We start from the raw sequence: 21,973 nt of genomic DNA, 5'->3' as shown, positions 1-21,973 counted from the left end.
TGCACACGGCTGGTAAGCGCAGACGACGCCATCATAAGCATGAGCATCCCACTTATGCGTCTGCTCATGCAAACTTTGACGCACATTAAGGAGCAGGCATCTGCAGCCGAGGAGGAAGAGGAGGAGGGAAGCCTTGATGACAGTCAGCCATTGTCTGCTCAGAGAAGTCTCGTGGACGAGGTGGAGGAAGAAGAGGAAGAGGAGGAGGAGGAGGATGTTGGGGATGATTATTTAGGGGAGGAGGATGCTTCTCAGGGGGCAAGACAAAATGTTGGCGTGTCAAGGTCAGGTACAGGGTTTGTGCGTGACTGGAGGGATGTTGATTTGCCAGAAAGTGCTCCTCCACCCAGCACTCGCAGTGCATCATTGACACCTGGAACATTGGCCCACAATGTCTGATTATGCCTTGCAGATCCTAAAAAGGGACCCCTGCATTGCCAAAATGATGAACAATGACGACTACTGGTTGGCCAGCATCCTGGATCCACGCTATAAAGGCAAATTCCAAAACATCATGACACAGGAGAACCTAGAGTTAATATTGGCTAACAAACAAGCAACTCTGGTAAACCATTTGTTTGAGGCATTCCCAGCACACAGTGGCGGTGATGTTTCTCCCACGAGCCATAGGGGGCAACATGGAAGAGGTGTTCATGGTGCACATAGCCGAAGTGGCGCTGGACACAGGGGTTTCATGACCATGTTGTGGACTGATCTTTCAAGTACCGCTCACACGACTGGTAATACTGCATCGATTGAAAGTGACAGGAGACAGCAGTTGTCAACTATGGTAACAAACTACTTCTCCTCCCATATCGATGTTCTCCCTCACCGGTCATTCCCCTTTGACCATTGGGCCAGTAAACTTGACACCTGGCCTGAATTGGCACAATATGCCTTACAAGAGCTTGCCCTGCTGCTAGTGTGTTATCTGAAAGAGTCTTCAGTGCTGCTGGATTAATCCTGACAGAAAAAAGGACCCGTCTATTGACCCAAAATGTTGATGATCTAGCCTTCATTAAAATGAACCATGCATGGGTTTCAAAGGATTTTGTCCCACCCTCCCCTGCTGACACGTAGGTTGCCAGAAAAATGGCTCGCTTTTGTCCTCCTCTTCCGCGGACTTCTCCAATTACTCCATTTGCAGCTGCTGAATGTCCAACATCAACATATGCCATTTTTTCCACCTCCCTAAAAGGGCTGCCTCCCCCCACAAGGCTGGGGTCACCACTTTGCGCACGCACCCATGCGAGTGCCGTTGCCCTGGACAGGTGGGTGGGCCCACTCTTGGGCAACAGCACTGGCACAGGATCCCTCATAGTACAATCAAGTGTCTCTGACTGTGGGGGTGCACAATTAAGACAAATTAAATGAAGGTAATAATACCAAAGAATTTTTGTTTGCAATCATTTTCAGGAAGAAACTGAGTATTATCTAACAGAATTGCAGGGGTGTCAATACTTTTGGCCACAACTGTACCTGACAGATCATGATAGGCAGTGAGGACAATGTCTACATCTCTCCCTGTGATCACAATTTGATGGAGATGAGTAACGGTGATGGGTTCCACGGTACTGCGATACAGCAAACATTTCCTCACAAGAACTGTTTTTGCTGTCTCCACAGACAAAGTAATTGAGGGTCAGCATCGCCTCTGAGAATTCTCCTGGGAGTTTTTCCCGTGATTAGTAATTCCAAAATTTCTGCAATCACTCGACTTTCCGTCTGTACTTGTATCCATCTCGTTTCCTCTTGCGGAGAGTCTGGACTGTCTTACTGAGACTGAAATATATATGAAGATTGAAAAATACCCCAACAGTGTATACTGGTGTACGCTTCAAATACATAACCCTTCTTCTACTTTTTAGATTCTTGTCTAATCCATACTGAGGCTGTGTGTGTCTTTGTCAGACTCCGGAAATATACACGCAGATTTTTAATGTTTAAACTATGCTATATATACCTGCTATCCAGTGATACTGTACCCTTTCTCAACTTTCTACAATCATGTCGAATCCATACTGGGCCTGAGACCGTCTGAGTCTGCCTCCTGATATACAGACATAGATTTTTAATGTGTAAACTATGCTATATATATACCTGTTATCTGGAGATACTGTACCCTTTCTCAACGTTCTACAATCTCATCGAATCCATACTGGGCCTGAGAACGTCTGAGTCTGCCTCCTGATTAGAGATGAGTGGTGTTCGAGTCGACCTGTTCGCCAAGTTAAAATTCCAGCTGTTTTGGGCGGTGTTCGAGCCGTTTGTCGAACTCGAACACTTTGCTTAAAATTCAGCTGTTCGAGGGTCCGTTTGAGAACGGTTCATTCACCAAAAGCGTAACTTCATTTTCACATCAATAATGGTTTTCAATGTTAATAGACTGTTTCATGGCATTGTAGCGGTGTGTGGTAGCAAGCGGTGTAGTGCACCTGTCAAGGAGCTACACCGTGTGTATTTCTAATAATTTTTGTCCAGAAAATCCTTTAGGGCCTTGTAGCACTGTCTGCTACTCAGCAAAGGAGCCCACCAGTGAACCTAGCTATGCCACCTGTTTATGAAAGAACCAGTTTTCGACTGCATTTAGCACAGTTAATACTTTGGGCCTAGTAACTGTGTCTGCTACTCATCAGAGGAGCCCACCCGTGAACCAAGCTGTGCCGCCTTTTTATGTAGGAACCATTTTTTAACTCCATTTAGCCCAGTGAATACTTTGGGACTAGTACCGGTGTCTACTGCTCAGCAGAGGAGCCCACCTGTGAACCTAGCTATGCCCCCTGTTTATGTAAGCACTGTCTGCTACTCAGCAGAGTTGCCCACCCGTGAACCAAGCTATGCCGCCTGTTTATGTAAGAACTGCGTGCTACTCAGCATAGGAGCCCAGCTGTTAAGCAAGCTACAGCACCTTTGGTTTGGACACTTAATTTTTCCATTCTTTCTGGAATGCCGGTTAGGCCTTACTCCGGAATTCCGGTTGACTTGCACTTACTTGGAAATCCTCGTTCGCAGGGAGGAATTGGAATCCCAGATCCCCATCACTAACGGTGTTCAGTGGGTTATCTGCACCTGTAAGTGACACACGCTGGTCCTTTCAGTGTAGCAAGCATGCAGCCCCAGACATGTAAGGGCATGACAGACCAGTTATTGCTCGATCTCGCGTGCCAGAGCCTCGCGTGTCCCTCTAGTAAGCTTGACGCGTACTGCGGGGGCATGCCGGAGTCTCGTTCGTTAAAGGAATTAAGCTGACAAATCGCTAGCACAACAAAAAACGGACATCCACCACCACCCACTAAATCGACAAAGCTTGCAATCTGTCCATCTTTTCTGTAGCTGGCATGGTTGAGATTTCCTGGGTGGAGTCAAATTAAGCCGCAGGCTCCACTCCTGGTGGTGCCCTTCTGGACATTCCTTTAAGGTTCAGCTTTGCAACCATACTGCCCCCGGAAACCAAACACTTTGCCTTCATGGACGCTGTTCGGAGGTTCGTGGGAATAACGCCGGCCGATCGGCAGTTGGCATAATTTATTGTGGGAAGTCTTCGATTTCAGATTCGTATTTTTTTTTTTGTATTTTACATTTTTATTCCAGCCTTTCTTGACTTCATAAGGGCATGACATGCCTATATCTGTGTCTCCTCCTCCTCCTTTTACTCCTCCACCTCTTTTCTACATGTAGTTGCCCTTTTCCAAATGTTATTTTTGTATTCTGAGCATTTTGTCTGCTTTGGGACACCTTTTAAGGTGTTTTGTAATTGTTTTCTATGTGTTAGTATGTGTTTGTGTTTGCCTGCCATTGTTTTAAATGGTGTCTATGGTGTTCGTTGAACGTTCGACGAACATTCGACGAACTTGCCTCCTGTTCGATGAACCAAAACGAACTCGAATGCTAGCGGGGTGGCTCAACACTACGCCTGATATATTGACGTACATTTTTAATATTTAAAATATGCTATATATACCTGGTATCTGGTGATACTGTACCCTTTCTGCCAGGAAGTCCTCCTCCACCCACCACTCTAAGTGTATCATTGACACCTGGAACATTGTCCCACATGTGTGATTATTTCTTGCGGATCTTCTTGTTATATTGTGGTGTGATCCATCCTGAGCGTGTGACAGTCTGTGGGTTAGTCCTGCAATTTAGATATACATTTAAAAATTACCCCAACACTAGTGTATACAGCTCTACTCTTGTGATACATTACCCATTTCCTGCTTTTTATATTCTGGTCTAATCCAAACTGACCAAGTGAGAGTTATTTTCTGACTGTGGAAATAAATACTTAGATTGACAACAATGACCCCTACACTGTACAGCTGTACTCTTCAGATCCATTACCGTTTTACGGCTTTTTATATTGTGTTGTAATCCATACTGAGCCTGAGAGCGTCTGTGTCTGCCTCCTGAAATATCTATGGAAATTTAGAATGTTTAAACTATACTATATATACTTGCTATCTGATGATACTGTACACTTTTTCTACTTTTTATATTCTTATCTAATCCATACTGAGCCTGTGAGCGTCTCGGTTTGACTGATGGAATATATAGGGAGATTGACAATTATCCTTTGACTGTATAGAGTTGTACGCTTCTGATAAAGTACCATATATCTGATGTTATTTTGGGTGTATTTTCTCCAAAATGTTGAAGTATGGTGGAAGAGGCCGCGGACGTGGGCATGGGGGGCCAGCTGGTGCTGATTGTGGTGGTACATTTTCTGGTAGTGGCAAAAGCACAATACCAGCTAAGGCAGGAGGTGTTGAGCCTGCGTCATGGTCTGGCTCCGGAACGCCTGGAAGGCTACCTTTTCTGGGAGTAGGTTAACCACTTTTAAAGCCAGAGCATCAGGAACTGGTTTTGGCTTACATTGCCGAAACAGACTCCAGCAAATATGCCCTCCTCTTCTGAAGTTTCAAAAAATGCAAGTACTGAGTCGTCAAGTGCTGGCTCCAGGTCAGGAAGAACCCCTTTCCTTGTGTCCTTCATCTCCACCAAAAGTGAATGATGCAGCAGGCCACACTTCACATTAGTCCATGTAGCTCTTTCTATCATACCATGCCTAGGTTATCAAGTCAAATCGTGAAATCCCCAGTCGAAGATGAATCGGACATCGAGTGTGGGTGGTCAGCCAGGGCAGTGGGGTTAATCGGTACCGGGCCGGTGTCTCAGAGGGATGTGTCACGTTGGTGGTGACGACCCGTTCCGAGGCCCTGGGCGTCCATGCAAAGGGGTGAATAACATTTATAGGTGAATCATACATGACGCCACCTGTGGTTTCTGATCAGATTGACCCGCGCTGCAGTGTCGCTTCTCTAGGACAGATGTTGTGGTGCAGCTAAGATGTAGAAGCCCTGCACAGGTAGGGCCGTAGTCGCAGGGCAGATGAAAGAGTTGGTAGATGGTGTGCAGTGCAGGATGTAGCAGAGCCATGTGCCAGGCACAGGAGAAAGATGACAGACACAGTCGTGCAGTTCCTTTACCTGTACTTGGTAAGTGCCGTACAGGACCCAGAGTACAGATGGAGGAGTTGGTCAGCCTGGAAGCAAATTTGGAATTCTCTCTCTGCAGATAGGTAGTGTGGCCTCCGTTCTAGTGCTTATCTGAGGTACTCGCAGTACTGAGTTCACTGAAGGTCCCCTTGTTGACTCTCTTTTGGAACTTTCTCATATGGGAGGCAGCCATAGCCTTTTCTGTTGTGAGTTCATTTTCTGGTCCACCAGTTGTGAGTTCTCCTGCCAGGCTCCCTCTGGTGGTAACAGGAGGTAGTGAGGCTGATTTAATCAGTAGAGATCTGCCACCTGATAATGAGGATGACGATTGGACTTCAGGAATCTCAGACTGGATTTAAGACAGCCGACTCCCTATTCTGGTGCTGGTGATTCCTTCTGGCTTGTCAGCTCTTGGTTTTCAGCTCTGTTCCAGTCATCTAAAGCTAAGTTTTTCTGCTAATGTTCACACTTGATTTTTTTGGTCTATTCAGTTTTTTTGTGTGGTCAGCCAGCTCCGGCTGGGGCTGTGCTGAATTTCCACTCTTATTTACCTGTATTTCCCAATTTGCTTTTTGTCCCTTATTAGATTGGCCTCTTTTTGCTCTGTCAGATATAATATTTCAGAGTGCTGATATAGTGGGAGAAGTCTAGTGACTTCAGGGTTGATTTTGCTATCAGAAGTGTTGGACATTGTTTTTGTAGGGTTTTTTGCAGATTGCAGACAGTGTCTTTCCTTTCCTGTCCTTTCTAGTTAGTTTGGGCCCCATCATTTGCTCAGCCTATTTTCCTGCCTGTGTTTGTGCTTTCATCTTGTTTCACCATCAATACATGTGTGGGGGCTGTATTTCCTTTGGGGTCTGCTCTGGGGCAGTTAGTTTTCCCTTTTTCTTGCTTCAGGGTTATGTAGTTCTCCGGCTGTGACGAAGAGTCTAGGATCATCGTAGGTACGCTCCACGGCTGCTGCTAGTTGTGTGGTTAGGATCAGGGATCTGCAATCTGCATAGTTACCAACATCTCTGGTTTTCTGTGACTTAGCTTGTTTTGTTTTTTTCTCCTCGGTGACCCATTCATAACACTTTTCCTTCTGGCTCACACACGTCGCTGCTGGGGCCTCCGAGCCTTAGTTGGGAACAGAGCATTTACAGCTGCTACTTCCTCTGGTTTCTGCTGCAGGACCGTCAGTGTCCCTACAAACTCGGAGACCGGAATCCGGACCATGCGCTCCAGCTAGGAGTGAACCTTAACTCTGCTCATTCTCCAGCTCCCCTTCTCACATCCACACACTTCCCCTTCCCTTCACAGACTGCCCTAACTTACCTCCTCCCGACCACAGAGAGCAGCTCCTCAGCAGTCAGGTTCAGAGGTCTCCCTGCTGGCCTGGAGTGGGAACTGTGTTGTGTGTTGGTTTAACTGCTAGAGAGATCCTTCGTTGCTCCCAAGCATGACATCACACTCCCTAGGAGGAAGGGAATGCCACTGTGGCGACGGTACTCCTGGGGGCACCACAAGTGCACTGATGCCCAGCCACTGCTAGATGATTCTGCTGGTACATTGACCCAGACCACTACATTCCCCTCGCACTCTACACAGCCAGAATCTGACCCCGATGAAACTCAGGCTCCCCTTCCCGCATACTATACCACCTTACATGGTGACAAAGAGGAAGGTGCAGATGAAAGTGCAGGTTCCTTGAGCAGGTGGGGGGCATACTCATGGGCGACGGCACTGGCACAGGGCCCCTCATAGTACGCAAAAGTGTCTCTGCCGGTGGGAGGGCCCTCCACCCGCCGTCAGACACACGGCCGTACTATGAGGGGCCCTGTGCCAGGGCCGTCGCCAACAAGTGGGCCCCCCACTTGCTCAGGATCACAGCACTTGCAAAGTTGAAATACTTACCTCTCCCTGCTCCACCGCCGTGACATCTTCCGCGTTTCCTGATAGTGACATTCTGGTCAGAGAGCGCGATGACATCACGTCTGTACGCCCTCTGTCTAAACAGTCCAAGTGCAGTGAGATGGAAGATGGGGACGACGAGGAGTCCAGACTAGTACAGGGATTCCCTAGTGAGGAGACTTATTTAATTGTTTTCAATGTTGGGACATCAATTTTGGGGAGCACTATACTCTGGAGAATCATATATGAGGCCCACCATACACTGGAGCATTCCAAAGGTGGACATCAGACACTGGAGCAGCATTTACAGGGCCCATTATACACTGGAGCATTAGAAATGGGGCCCATTATATATGGAGCATTATTTGGGCCCATAAGACAGTGGAGCTTCATCCATGGGGACCAACATATACTGTAGCATTATGCAGAGCTCATCATATACTGTTTCCAACATTATATGGGACCAATGATTCTGTATGGAGAAATATATGGGCCTCATTACTCTGTATAGCACACTATGCGGTGGCCATAATACTGTATGGGGTAATATACTGTCCGTTTTTGGAGCTGTTGGAGAATTTAAAATGGATATCAGTCATGAGATGTAAGAAGTGAAGTATTTTTCATTGTACTATACCGCTATTTCTCTGCCTTATCAGAGGATCATGAATTGTGGCACGTGTTAAAGGAGCCCAGTGACGCTCTTTGGCTCTGGGCCCACGAAAATCTGGAGCCAGCCCTACCCCCCCCACAACTTTAGCCAAATAACCCCGAGTTTTCAATGCCTAACTATTATTATAAAGTAAATTAAGGTTGACAAGCTTAAGTAATAAGAATTGATGTTTTTGGCATTAAAATGGGCACTGTAGGTGTGTTTCATGAAACCCGACTCGACCCGAAAAAAGGCAAAGTCGCTCATCCCTAATGTGGAGTACAAAGATATAAGTATACTTTATACAGCTTTGCCAATTTAACCCCTTAAGGACCAGAGGTATTTCCATTTTTGCGTTTCCATTTTTTGCTCCCTTTCTTCCCACAACCATAACTTTTTTATTTTTCCATCAATGTGGCCATGTGAGGGCATGTTTTTTGTGGGATGAGTTGTACTTTTGAATTGCTCCATTGATTTTACCATATAATGTACAGGAAAATGGAAAATAATTCCAAATATGGTGAAATTGCAAAAAAAAGTGCCCACAATTGTTTTTTGGATTTTTTTACCATGTTCACTAACTGCTAATACTGACCTGCCATTATGATTCTCCAGGTCATTACAAGTTCATAGACACCAAACATGTCTAGGTTCTTTTTTATTTAGTGGTGAACAAAATTCCAAAGTTTGTAAAACAAAAAAAGTTGTCTTTTTCCAAGATCTGTAGTGTCTCCATTTTTCGGGATCTGGGGCCGGGTTGGGGCTTATTTTTTGTGCTCCGATCTGACATTTTCATTGATACCATTTTATTGCAATGTTGCAGCGACCAAAAAACATAATTCTAGTGTTTCAATTTTTTTTTCCTGCTATGCCGTTTACCGATTGGATTAATTCTTTTATGATATATTTATAGATCAGGCGATTCTGAATGCGCCGATAACAAATATGTGTATATTTGTTTCTTTTTTTATTGTATTAGTTTGAATGGGGCAAAAGGGGGGTGAGTTGAACGTTTATATTTTTCTATTTTTTAAATATTTTTAAAAACTTTTTTACTTTTTACTTGCTTCAATAGTCCCCATGGTAAACTAGAAGCTGTGATCATCCTATTGCTTGTGCTACATAGATGCATGTAGATCTGTGTAGCTGATATGCTCACTTGCTATGAGCACCGACTGCTGGGCGATGCTCATAGCTATCTGGCTATGACAACCAAAGGGTCTCCTGCTGACCCCAGGTTATCATGCCAAACCATCGGCGACTCACGGTCATGTGACACGTGCGCCGATGGGAGGAGGTAATGACACGCATGATGCAAGTGCATGTTAAATGCCGCTGTCAGAGTTTGACAGTGGCATTTAAAATGTTAATAGCCGCGGGTAGATTGCAACTCCACCCGCGGCTGTTAGGGGCACATGTCAGCTGATCAGATCAGCTGTCATGTGCCGGAAAAGGTGCGGGCTCATCACCGGAGCATGCACCAACCAGGGGGAGATGTCCAATGACGACTGTGCCCATCACTGAAAGTTAAGAGGTTAAATATAGATTATTACTACTATAAAAATGCAAACATTACCTGCACTCCAGGTGAACCAGGCATACCTGAATTCCCAATAGTTCCTGAACTTCCCTGTTGCAAAAGAAATTGTCATGTTAATAATTGATGATAGCATGATTTACATTTTTACAATATAGTGTGCCCGCAAAGTCATGGTGCACTTTTGACCAGTCACAGGAAAGTATACACAATCCCCGGATCTGACGCCCTTAGACTTTTACTTTTGGGGTTATGTGAAGCAACATGTACATTGAATGTATCAATGACGATTAGTCACTTAAAATAGAGAATCACAGACGTCATTCACTCAGTTACACCAGACGTCCTTACCCATGTGTGGCAAGAACTTCACTATCGTTGCGATGTGTGTAGGGCAACAAATGGAGTCCACATCGAACTGCACTGAATAGGTTTGAAACTGGGAGAGTTTTTCTTTTATTTGGAGCAGATTTCACATTTCTATCAGTTTTTGTTGCTTTCCAGTGACTGGTCAAAAGTGCACCATGACTTTTTGACTTTTCGGACCCACTGTATATGATTTGCTGAAACCTGAACAATCATCATCTACTCATAATATTATCAGTACCTGAGGACACTGTGTACCTGAAACGGTAAATGGATTATGTAAATTTTAAAGAAATTTTCTTCCATTCCATTTTCTTCCATTCCAAAGCTTGCAAATATAATTTCTCTGGTTAGCCAATAAAGGTATCACTCCTTGAATACTTTTCTCCATTTTTTTGGGGAGGTCATAAGTACTTACAAAGCCATTTTCTGCTATTTTTTATTTCTCCAGAAATCTGGTAGAATGCTTAAAGGAAATCTTGCACTCTTTGCTATTTAATCTGAGATTAACATGATATTGGGCAAGTGACAGCAAATGAGACTATTTCCAGAGATGTGTCACTTACTGGACTGTGTGTTATAGTTTCAATGCAATCAGTGTTTTATCAGCAGGAGATTATCACTACCTGACTGGGTCTTATGTGCAGGACAGTCAGGTTAATCTGTACAACCCCTCCCCCACCAACAATTAGCAGCTTACTGACAATTTACATTGTACACAGGAAGCTGCCAATCAGCGGTGTGCGCAGGGTTACATACAGACTAGCAATATGATCACTACTACATCTATAGCAGGGATTCAATCAACAACACCAAGCAGTCCAGTAAGTGAGACATCATTGGAATCAGGCTCTCTTCCCTTACATCATGCTGCTCTCAGATTTAGAAATACATGCAGCCGCAGCTCCGGTACCGAGTGCTGGCGGCAGTGCTGGGTGTTGATGCAAGAGACTCGTGCTAGCTTCTCACATCACATACGGTAGTGTGAGCCCAGCCTTAAGAGCAAAAACCAGCTGACAGATTCCCTTTAACAATAGTTTGGAAAAAAGATAACTTAGCGGTGAGTGAACTATTCATTACAAAAAAATGTGTAAAAGAATAATACCTACAATTATCTAATGATCAATTCATACCTAGACCTGTAAATATGAAAAGGAGAATTCTTGAGATGTAAAAGACAGTTTTTTCCATCAGCATATAAATTTTATTGCTAGAGAACTAATGATATGAAATCCTCTCCCACATGATGTTGTGAATGAAATAGACTTGTTGTATATCTGAGAGATATATTATTGAACTATATAATTGTTATATAATTTATCCTGTAGTTAAAGAGGTCTTTTCAATATTACAAGTGATCCTGTATTGCTAATGCATCCCATGTCCTATTTATCAGTAGTGATCTGCAATGTATGTAGTTGTCATGACTCTTTTAACCCTGTCCCTAACACTAGAGACTCCTTAGCTCTTATGCTCCCAGGATTACTTCTGATGGTGAAGATGCTGAGGCCACATACCTTGTCTTAGCTCCTGAATCTGCCCTCAGTCTGTACCATTCCTCCACCCAGAAAAGAGGGGAGCAGTAGTATACCGTATTACACCAACCAGACTAACAAAGTAATATGATTAGGTGTAATGAGACATACAAATCTACTCACTCAGACAACAGAGAAATGCAATCAGGGAGTGGAGGATGGAGTTAAACCAAAGAACGAGAAGAAGGGGAATTATCACACACTCTAAACCTAGCAACAGTCACAGATAAACCCACCAAACGCCTTCTCTTATAATAACCACCAACAACCTCCAGCCATGCAGCATAAGGTTGCTCTCTGATAATGAGTGCTAGCCAGGGCCCAGATTATATAGGACATGGGAGTGGCTAATAGTGTACAGGTGAGAGTCTTAATGCTCCAGGAGTTATCAACAGAGCAGATTAATCCCTGCCCTGGCAATTTTTTTTAACACCTTTTAATAAAAAAAGTTTGAAAAATGAGTTCACATATAGGGGGTTTCTGTTGTTCTGGCACCTCAGGGGCTCTGCCAATGTGACATGGCACCCTGAAACCATTCCAGCAAAATATGAACACCAATATGACACCTCTTCCCTTCTGCTCTTTGCACTGTGCATCAAAAGTAGTATTCCCCCTCATATGGGGTTTCGGCGTACTCAGGAGAAATTGCACTACAATTTATGTGGTGCAATTCCTCCTGTTTGGCCAGGGTCACACTTGCAAGTGGAATGCAACAAACTCACACGAGTCTCTCTCCTCAATATCCGGCACTGCCATCGGCGGTTTGGACCGAAGCGTTTAGCTGCATAGAAAGACAAGCAGCTGCACACTTCGGTCCTGAGTGCTGGCAGTAGTGCCAGGCATTGATGCGAGAGACTCGCGCGAGTTTCTCGCATTGCACTCGCAAGTGTGTCCCCGCCCTTACCCTTATGAAAATGCCAAATTTGAGGCTAAAATAACATTTTTGTGGAGAAAATGTGATTGTTTTAAATTTTCATGGCTCAATGTTAAAAACTTCTGTGAAGCACCTGGGGGTTCAAAATGCTCACCATGAATCAAAATAGAACCTTTGAAGGGTCTAGCAATTTCTTTGTGAAAAAAGGTTAAAACTTCTTTTTTTTCCATATTTCAAAAATTTCTGTGAAGCACCTTGAAGGGTTAATAAACTTTTTGAATGTGGTTTTGAGCACCTTGAGGGGTGCAGTTTTTAGAATGGTTTCACTTTTTTGGTATCTTCTATCATATAGACCCCTCAAATGGACTTTAACCCCTTTACCCCTGAGGGTGGTTTGCACGTTAATAACCGGGACAATTTTTACAATTCTGACCACTGTCCTTTTATGAGGTAATAACTCGAACGCTTCAAGGGATCTTGGCGATTCTGAGATTGTTTTTTCATGACATATTGTACTTCACCTCAGTGGTAAAATTTCTTTGATATGACTTCCATGGCTGTGCCATCCGAGAGGTTTTCACCGATGCCTGGCATTGCCAGGCACCAGCCTAGGATCGAGTACATCGGTACTCGATCCTAGGCTGGGAGATCACTGTTTCAGCTGATCTGAAACTATCAGAGAGGCTGTGATTGGCTGTTCAGAATTGAACAGCCAGTAACAGTGATTGCGAGCGCGGATGGGCAGGGACACCCCCTGGGATGCCAGCACCATCTTCCTACAGGTAAGATGGCACTGGAATTTTAATGCGATCACCGCAAATTCAGACAGGCCCAGGTCACATGGACAGGATAGTACATCGGCTGTCAGAGAGGGGTTAAATGAGATGTGGTCCCTAAAAATATAGTTTTGCAAATTTTGCTGTAAAAATTAGAATTTGCCGGTCAAATTTAATCCTTATAACTTCCTATCAAAAGAAAAATTTGGTTCCAAAATTGTGCTGACATAAAGTAGACATGTGGGAAATGTTACTTATTAAGTATTTTTTGTGACATATCTCTGTGATTTAAGGGCATGAAAATTCAAAGTTGGAAAATTGTGAAATTTTCAAAATTTTTGGCAAATTTCCATTTTTTTCACAAATAAATGCAAGTCATATGAAAGAAATTTTACTACTATCATGAAAAACAATATGTTTTTAAAAACAATCTCAGAATCACTGGGATCCGTTGACGCATTTCAGAGATATTGCCTCAAATTCAGTGGTCAGAATTGTAAAAATTGGCCTGGTCATTAACGTGCAAATCACCTTCAGGAGTAAAGTGATTATAGGGGTTTTCTCACAAACAAAGTACATTTTAATTAATAAATCTTGGAAGAATAATAACTTCCACAATTGGTTGTCTTAAAATTTTTTTCCTGTGTTTAAATAATCTTATACATGTGCCCCTGCTGTGTACTGTGTAATGGCTGTTTCTGACCGTGCAGAAACATGGTCTGATCAAACCACAGATCTTGGGTAGGGAAGAAAGCAAAAGGGACTGTACAGACAGGACAGCAAGGGATCTCAGCTGATTCTTTTTGTGAGGCAAAATATTTCACTGCCTATTTTTAAACAATGTTTTACATCACAGAAAGAATCAGCTGTGATCCCATGCTGTAATATCTATATAAACTCCTTTGCTTCCTCCTCTACCCAGGAGCTGTGGTATGATCAGACCATGTTCCTATACGGTCAGACACAGCCATTACACAGTACATAGCAGGAGCACATTTATAAGATTATCTGAGCACAGGGACATTTTTTTAAAAAACATTTCCAACTGTGGAAATTATTATTATTCCAAGATGTATTGAGTCATATGTTGATTAGAAAATTCATCAAAAAGGCGCATGATTCATGAATTTGTAGAAAACTAAAAAATGGTATTTTTTATAACAGAACTGCTATAGACTTTTGGAGCCTTAGAGCTAATAAATCAGGCATGCTCAAAAATTCACCAGGTTGGGACTGGAGTGAAACTTTGCCCAATTTGATGAATAAGGTGAAATCATCTGGAATCACTGACCTCCGCTCACAAAATGGAAAAAAAAAAAAAACAGACGCGCACATATAAAGTAAACATTAAAAAATGCAAATAAAATATTGAATTGAGTAAAAATAAGACCTATGATAAAATTCTTCTCTTTAAATTGGTGCTCCCTGCCACCCACTGTGTAAGTAATGACAACGCTGTGCTATTCATTTGCCCCATTGACAAGACGTAGGTGGACACTCTGCTGTGCATGTGTAAGAGGGTCAGGGTCTAGCCCTGTAAATGTTTTGATACTGCTGTTTGCTTGTACATGTTTGCCATATGTGAATGTCCTGAATTTATTTATCTGTACATTGTGGGTAAAGCTGTACATGCGTGTTTATTGCCATATTGTGATTTACAAGTTAGGGACAGTGCAGTTTATAAAAAGGACACAAGATGGGGGCACTGTGCACACTCATAATACAGCACAGTTGTTAGAACATTTCACAGTTAATTAGAGGAGTGGTAAATGGGAACTAGAGAGAGATTTTGCCCAGTTATAGTCAGTCGGGGGTAGAGTCCTGGTGCGGCTCAGACAGTCCTGTGCCTGAGCTGTGAAGCTGCCAGTCAAATGCGTGAAGTGGAGTATTGTGTCTTCAGCAATGTGATAAAGAAGCCAGTGGAAGAGTCACTGTGGAAGCATTAGCCAAAGTCTGGGTGCTGATGAATTAGTCGAGTGGGCCACCAGCAAGTGCACGGGCAGGATAACCAGAAGGGGGTGGATGACCTAGTAGATAATTCTGTGTCTGGACTGAAGTCAGTTCCAGGGAGATAGATCGAAATGCCATTTTCACCTGGCTCCTCGTCCCACTGTTACTTTGTGGTTCCTTCTGGTGTAGCTGAATAAGCTAGGAAAAGCTGAAGAAAATGTATTGCTGGTACCGCATCGAGTGTGCTAAAGGTGTACTGGATGTGATGTGTCCTGAGAAAAATAAATCTTTCTTGTTTGAAGTTATACTGTGCTCTGCCTGCAGTCCTTTGAAATCCAGGAAGAATGTGAGACGCACCAGGGATGAAGCAGCTGCCAGCACAGTGAGTATGGGATGTACTGAAGTGTCTACCCCCCGGCTGTATTATTACACAGGGAAAATAGAATTCTGCTCAGTGATCTTTATGTTCTGGCATACTTTAGTAATGTCATGAGTCATGACACTATAGTATGTAGCAGGACTACGCCTTTAACCCCTTTACCCTCAAGTGTGGTTTGCATGTTAATGACCAAGCCAATTTTTATGATTCTGACCACTGTCCCTTTATGAGGTAATAACTCTGGAACGCTTCTATGGATCTCGGTGATTCTGACAGGTAAAATTTCTTTGATATGACTTGCGTTTATTTGTGAAAAAAACGGAAATTTGGCAAAAATTTTGCAATTTTCCAACTTTGAATTTTCATGCCCTGAAATCACAGAGATATGTCACATAAAATACTTAATATGTAACATTTCCCACATTTCTACTTTACATCAGCACAATTTTGGAACCAAAATAATTTCTTGTTAGGAAGATATAAGGGTTAAAAGTTAAACAGCGATTTCTCATTTTTACAACACCATTTTTAAGGAACCACATCACATTTGAAGTCACTTTGAGGCGTCTATATGATAGAAAATACCCAAAAATGACACCATTCTAAAAACTTCACCCTTGAAGGTGCTCAAAACCACATTCAAGAAGTTTATTAACCCTTCAGGTGCTTCACAGGAATTTTTGGAATGTTTTAAAAAAATGAACATTTAACTTTTTTTCACAGATCCAATTTTTTTTATTTTATCAAGGGTAACAAGAGAAATTGGACCCCAAAATTTGTTGCGCAATTTCTCCTGAGTATGCTGATACCCCATATATGCAGGTAAACCACTGTTTGGTCGCATGGCAGAGCTTGGAAGGGAAGGAGTGCCGTTTCACTTTTCAATGCAAAATTGTCTGGAATTGAGATCAGATGCCATGTCGCGTTTGGAGAGCGCCTGATGTGCCGAAACAGTGGAAACCCCCCAAAAGTGACACCATTTTTTAAACTATACCTCTAAGGAACTTATCTAGATGTGTGGTGCACACTTTGAACCCCCAAATACTTCACAGAAGTTTATAACGTAGAGCCGTAAAACTAAAAAAATCATACTTTTTTCACAAAAATGATAGTTTTGCCCCAATTTTTTATTTTCCCAAGGGTAACAGGAGAAATTTGACCCCGATAGTTGTTATGTAATTTGTCCTGAGTATGCTGATGCTCCATATGTGGGGGTAAACCACTGTTTGGGCGTATGGAAGAGCTTGGAAGGGAAGGATCGCCATTTGACTTTTAAATGCAAAATTGGATGGAATTGATATCGAACGCCATGTCGCGTTTGGAGAGTCCCTGATGTGCCTAAATAGTAGAAACCCCCACAAGTGACAACAGTTTGGAAACGAGACCCCTAAGGAACTTATCAAGACGTGTGGTGAGCACTTTGAACCCCCAGTGCTTCACAGAAGATTATAACGTAGAGCAGTAAAAATAAAAAATAATATTTTTTCCACAAAAATGATGCTTTCACCCACATTTTTTTTTTCCCCACTGGTAACAGGAAAAATTGGACCCCAAAAATTATTGTGCAAATTGTCCTGAGTATGCTGATACCCCATATGTGGGGGTAAACCACTGTTTGGGCGCATGGCAGAGCTCAAAAGGGTGGAACGCCAGACGTTACTGTTATGGTTTGCTGGTGCCATGACCCACTGGGAGAGCACATGAGGTGCCAAAACAGCAGAACACCCCATAAGTGACACCATTTTATGAACTACAACTCTCAATGAATTCATCTAGGGGTGCAGTGATCAATTTTATACTGTTGGGCAGTGAGGACAAAATACAGTTGTGGCCAAAAGTATTGACAACCCTGCAATTCTGTCAGATAATACTCAGTTTATTCCTGAAAATTATTGCAAACACAAATTCTTTGGTATTATTATCTTCATTTAATTTGTCTTAAATGAAAAAACACAAAAGAGAATGAAGCAAAAAGCAAAACATTGATCATTTCACACAAAACTCCAAAAATGGGCCAGACAAAAGTATTGGCACCCTCAGCCTAATACTTGGTTGCACAACCTTTAGCCAAAATAACTGCGACCAACCGCTTCCGGTAACCATCAATGAGTTTCTTACAATGCTCTGCTGGAATTTTAGACCATTCTTCTTTGGCAAACTGCTCCAGGTCCCTGATATTTGAAGGGTGCCTTCTCCAAACTGCCATTTTTAGATCTCTCCACAGGTGTTCTATGGGATTCAGGTCTGGACTCATTGCTGGCCACCTTAGAAGTCTCCAGTGCTTTCTCTCAAACCATTTTCGAGTGCTTTTTGAAGTGTGTTTTGGGTCATTGTCCTGTTGGAAGACCCATGACCTCTGAGGGAGACCCAGCTTTCTCACACTGGGCCCTACATTATGCTGCAAAATTTGTTGGTAGTCTTCAGACTTCATAATGCCATGCACACGGTCAAGCAGTCCAGTGCCAGAGGCAGCAAAGCAACCCCAAAACATCAGGGAACCTCCGCCATGTTTGACTGTAGGGACCGTGTTCTTTTCTTTGAATGCCTCTTTTTTTCTCCTGTAAACTCTATGTTGATGCCTTTGCCCAAAAGCTCTACTTTTGTCTCATCTGACCAGAGAACATTCTTCCAAAACGTTTTAGGCTTTTTCAGGTAAGTTTTGGCAAACTCCAGCCTGGCTTTTTTATGTCTCGGGGTAAGAAGTGGGGTCTTCCTGGGTCTCCTACCATACAGTCCCTTTTCATTCAGACACCGACAGATAGTACGGGTTGACACTGTTATACCCTCGGACTGCAGGCCAGCTTGAACTTGTTTGGATGTTAGTCGAGGTTCTTTATCCAACATCCGCACAATCTTGCGTTGAAATCTCTTGTCAATTTTTCTTTTCCGTCCACATCTAGGGAGGTTAGCCATAGTGCCATGGGCTTTAAACTTCTTGATGACACTGCGCACGGTAGACACAGGAACATTAAGGTCTTTGGAGATGGACTTGTAGCCTTGAGATTGCTCATGCTTCCTCACAATTTGGTTTCTCAAGTCCTCAGACAGTTCTTTGGTCTTTCTTTTCTCCATGCTCAATGTGGTACACACAAGGACACAGGACAGAGGTTGAGTCAACTTTAATCCATGTCAACTGGCTGCAAGTGTGATTTAGTTATTGCCAACACCTGTTAGGTGGCACAGGTAAGTTACAGGTGCTGTTAATTACACAAATTAGAGAAGCATCACATGATTTTTCGAACAGTGCCAATACTTTTGTCCACCCTCTTTTTTATGTTTGGTGTGGAATTATAACCAATTTGGCTTTAGGACAATTCTTTTTGTGTTTTTTCATTTAAGACAGATTAAATGGAGATAATAATACCAAAGAATTTGTGTTTGCAATCATTTTCAGGAAGAAACTGAGTATTATCTGACAGAATTGCAGGGGTGTCAATACTTTTGGCCACAACTGTAACCACATTTTTACCACCAAAATTTTGTTTTAGCCAAATATTTTACATTTTCACACAAGAAGTGGGTAAAAATGGCAACAAAATTTGTCCAACAATTTCTACTGAACGTGGCAATACCCCACATGTGTCTGCACAGTACTACTTAGCCATGCAGAGAGACTCGGGAGGAATGGAGCTCTATTTGCCTATTCAAGTGAATGGGTCTGTGCACATGTCAGTGTGTTTCCGTGGACGGTGTCCATGGGCAAACCACACTGACATGTCCGTTTTTTAATGTCAGCACGGGCCATAAAACATTCCGCACACGTGCATACACATAACACACATTAATGTCATCCATATGACGTGCATTGGCGCCGGGGAAGAAATGTTACAGTAAGTGCTGTTCCCCGGCGCCGGGTGCTGAACACGGCTCTCATCATTTTCCCCTGCTCTGCCGGCGAACAGCGTGAGCAGGGGAGAATGATGAGAGTTACATTTAAGTAATTAAAGAGACAGCAGGTGGTGGCTGATGGGACTATTACTCCCATCTGCCTACTCTTGCTGCTGCTAATAACAGTGACAGCAAGAGCGGCAGATGGTAATATTCATCTGCCGCTCCTGCACTGTAAATAAATAAGGTAATTAAAAAAAACTTTTTGATAACCAGTCAGACAAAACTCACAGCTGGGGGCTGCAACCCTCAGCTGTCAGCTTCAACAAGGCTGGTTATCAAGAATAGAGGGGTCCCTACGCTGTTTTTTTTAATTATTTAAATAAATAATAAAAACTGGAGGCTACCTCTATGGTGTCACCCTTGGTTACTGACACTGTGTGACTCCGGGGAGATCCCCGCTAGCACCATGAGCAGTGAGCACTCACTGTGCTAGTGGGGATCTGATCACAGCTCAACCCAGCTGGGAAAGGAGCTCAGTGACCGCAGGTAACCTCTATGACATAATCTCCAGTTACTGACACTGCATTCCCAGCTACAGGGCAAGTGGGAAGAGCTGGGCAAAGCACCAGAATTGGCGCATCTAACAGACATGCCTTTTATGGGCAGCTGCGTACTGCTATTTTTACGCTGGGGGTAGTCAATATCCATGACCCCTTACAAGCCTGAGAATAGCAGCCCCCAGTTGTCTGCTTTAGCAAGGCTGGTTGTTAAAAATAGGGGGACTCCCACACGGTTTTTTTTAATTATTTATTTAAATAATTCAAAAAACAGCGTGGGGGCCCCTCTATTCTTGATATCCATTTTTGCTGAAGGTGACAGCTGAAGGTTGCAGCCCCCAGCTCAGAGTTTTGTCTGGCTGGTTATGATTATTATATATTTATAAAGCACCATTGGTTCCATGGTGCTGTACATGAGAAGGAGTTACATACAAGTTACAGATATCACTTACAGTAAACAAACTAATAATTAATAAATAATAATTTTATTTCTATAGCGCCAACATATTCCGCAGCACTTTACATTATAGAGGAGACTTCTACAGACAATAGACATTACAGCACAGCATAACAATAAACACATAGATCAAAACAGATACCAAGAGAAATGAGGGCCCTGCTCGCAAGCTTACAATCTATAAGGAAAAAGGAACGCCATGAAAGGTGGATGGTAACAATTGCTTCTATTCTTTGGACCATCCCTAGTGTAAGAATTGGGTGTTCCTGTTGCTGCATGAACCAGTTAACAGTCTAAATATGTAACAGTACAGACACAAAGGGCTATTAAATGCAAAACGCATGTGAGAACATGATGCGAGGAACCTGGTTATGGTAAACAATTTTGAAATGAGCCACACAGGGATATTTAGGTTAATGCATTGTGGCGAAAGGCCAGTCTGAACAAATGCGTTTTTAAGGCACGCTTAAAACTGTGAGGATTGGGGATTAATCATACTAGCCTGGGTAGTGCATTCCAAAGAATTGGCATGGCACATGAAAAGTCTTGGAGACGGGAGTGGGAGGTTCTGATTATTGAAGATGTTACCTTCAGGTCATTAGCAGAACGGAGAGCACAGGTATGGTGGTAGGCTGAGATGAGGGAGGAGATGTAGGGTGGTGCTGAGCCATGGAGTGCTTTGTGGGTGAAGGTAATAAGTTTATACTGAATTCTAGAGTGGATGGGTAGCCAGTGTAAGGACTGGCACAAGGTAGCAGCATCAGTATAACGATTGGTGAGGAATATGATTCTAGCTGCAGCATTCAGGATGGATAGGAGAGGGGAGAGTTTGGAGAGAGGGAGACAGATTAGTAGTGAGTTACAATAGTCCAGACGAAAATGAATAAGAGAAACAGTAAGAGATTTTGCAGGGTCGAAAGTAAGAAAGGGACGAATTCAAGAAATGTTTTTGAGGTGCAGATAACAAGAGCGAGCCAGTGATCGGATGTGGGGGGTGAATGACAGCTCAGAATCAAGTATGACCCCAAGACAGCAGGCATGTTGCTGTGGAGTAATGGTGGAACCACACATGGAAATGACAATGTCAGGCATAGGTAGGTTAGTAGAGGAAGCAAACACGAGGAGTTCAGTTTTTGACAGGTTCAGTTTCAGATAGAAGGAGGACAAACCAACACCAACACCAGAAATCTTTCCCACCTCAAATCCGTGCCCCTGACAACCACCACCCTGCTCCCACTCTCTGGATCACTCTGGATTGCCCGCTCCGTCTGCTTTAAACTCCATGTGATTCATGACCTCTTTACCTCTCGTAACTTTTCCTTCCTTGGCCTCAACGAAACATGGCTGACACCCTCCAACACCACCTCTGCTGCTGCGCTATGTTACGGCGGTCTCCACTTTACCCACACTCCTCGCCCTGGCAACAGACATAGCAGAGGAGTGGGCCTTCTCCTTTCTTCCAACTGCACCTTCAGCCCAATCCCATCTCTTCCCTCCCTTGTCCTCCCCTCTTTTGAAGTCCACTCCATCCGTATCTATTCTCCCTTCAACCTCCAAGTGGCCGTCATATACCGACCTCCAGGCCCGACCACTTCCTTTATTGATCAATTCTCTACCTGGCTCCTTCACTTTCTCTCTGCTGACATTCCCACCATCATCATGGGTGACTTC

At 43.3% G+C, this 21,973-nt stretch overlaps 1 protein-coding gene across 1 annotated transcript in view; it reads right to left on the bottom strand.

Annotated features, from left to right (window-relative positions):
• The window catches only part of COL21A1 (collagen type XXI alpha 1 chain), a 526,378-nt gene that overhangs the window by 193,277 nt on the left and 311,128 nt on the right, over positions 1-21,973 (bottom strand). Inside the window, exon 11 of the mRNA XM_073589133.1 lies at positions 9,617-9,670. Coding sequence (XP_073445234.1) covers positions 9,617-9,670 — 54 coding nt within the window. The remainder of the gene's footprint in view (positions 1-9,616; positions 9,671-21,973) is intronic.

This window comes from Dendrobates tinctorius, unplaced genomic scaffold, assembly GCF_039654945.1.
Source record: "Dendrobates tinctorius isolate UK_male_01 unplaced genomic scaffold, ASM3965494v1 ptg000107l, whole genome shotgun sequence".
NCBI lineage: Eukaryota > Metazoa > Chordata > Amphibia > Anura > Dendrobatidae > Dendrobates > Dendrobates tinctorius.
Note: the sequence above shows the minus strand (reverse complement) of the source record. Positions and strands in the feature narration are given on the sequence as shown.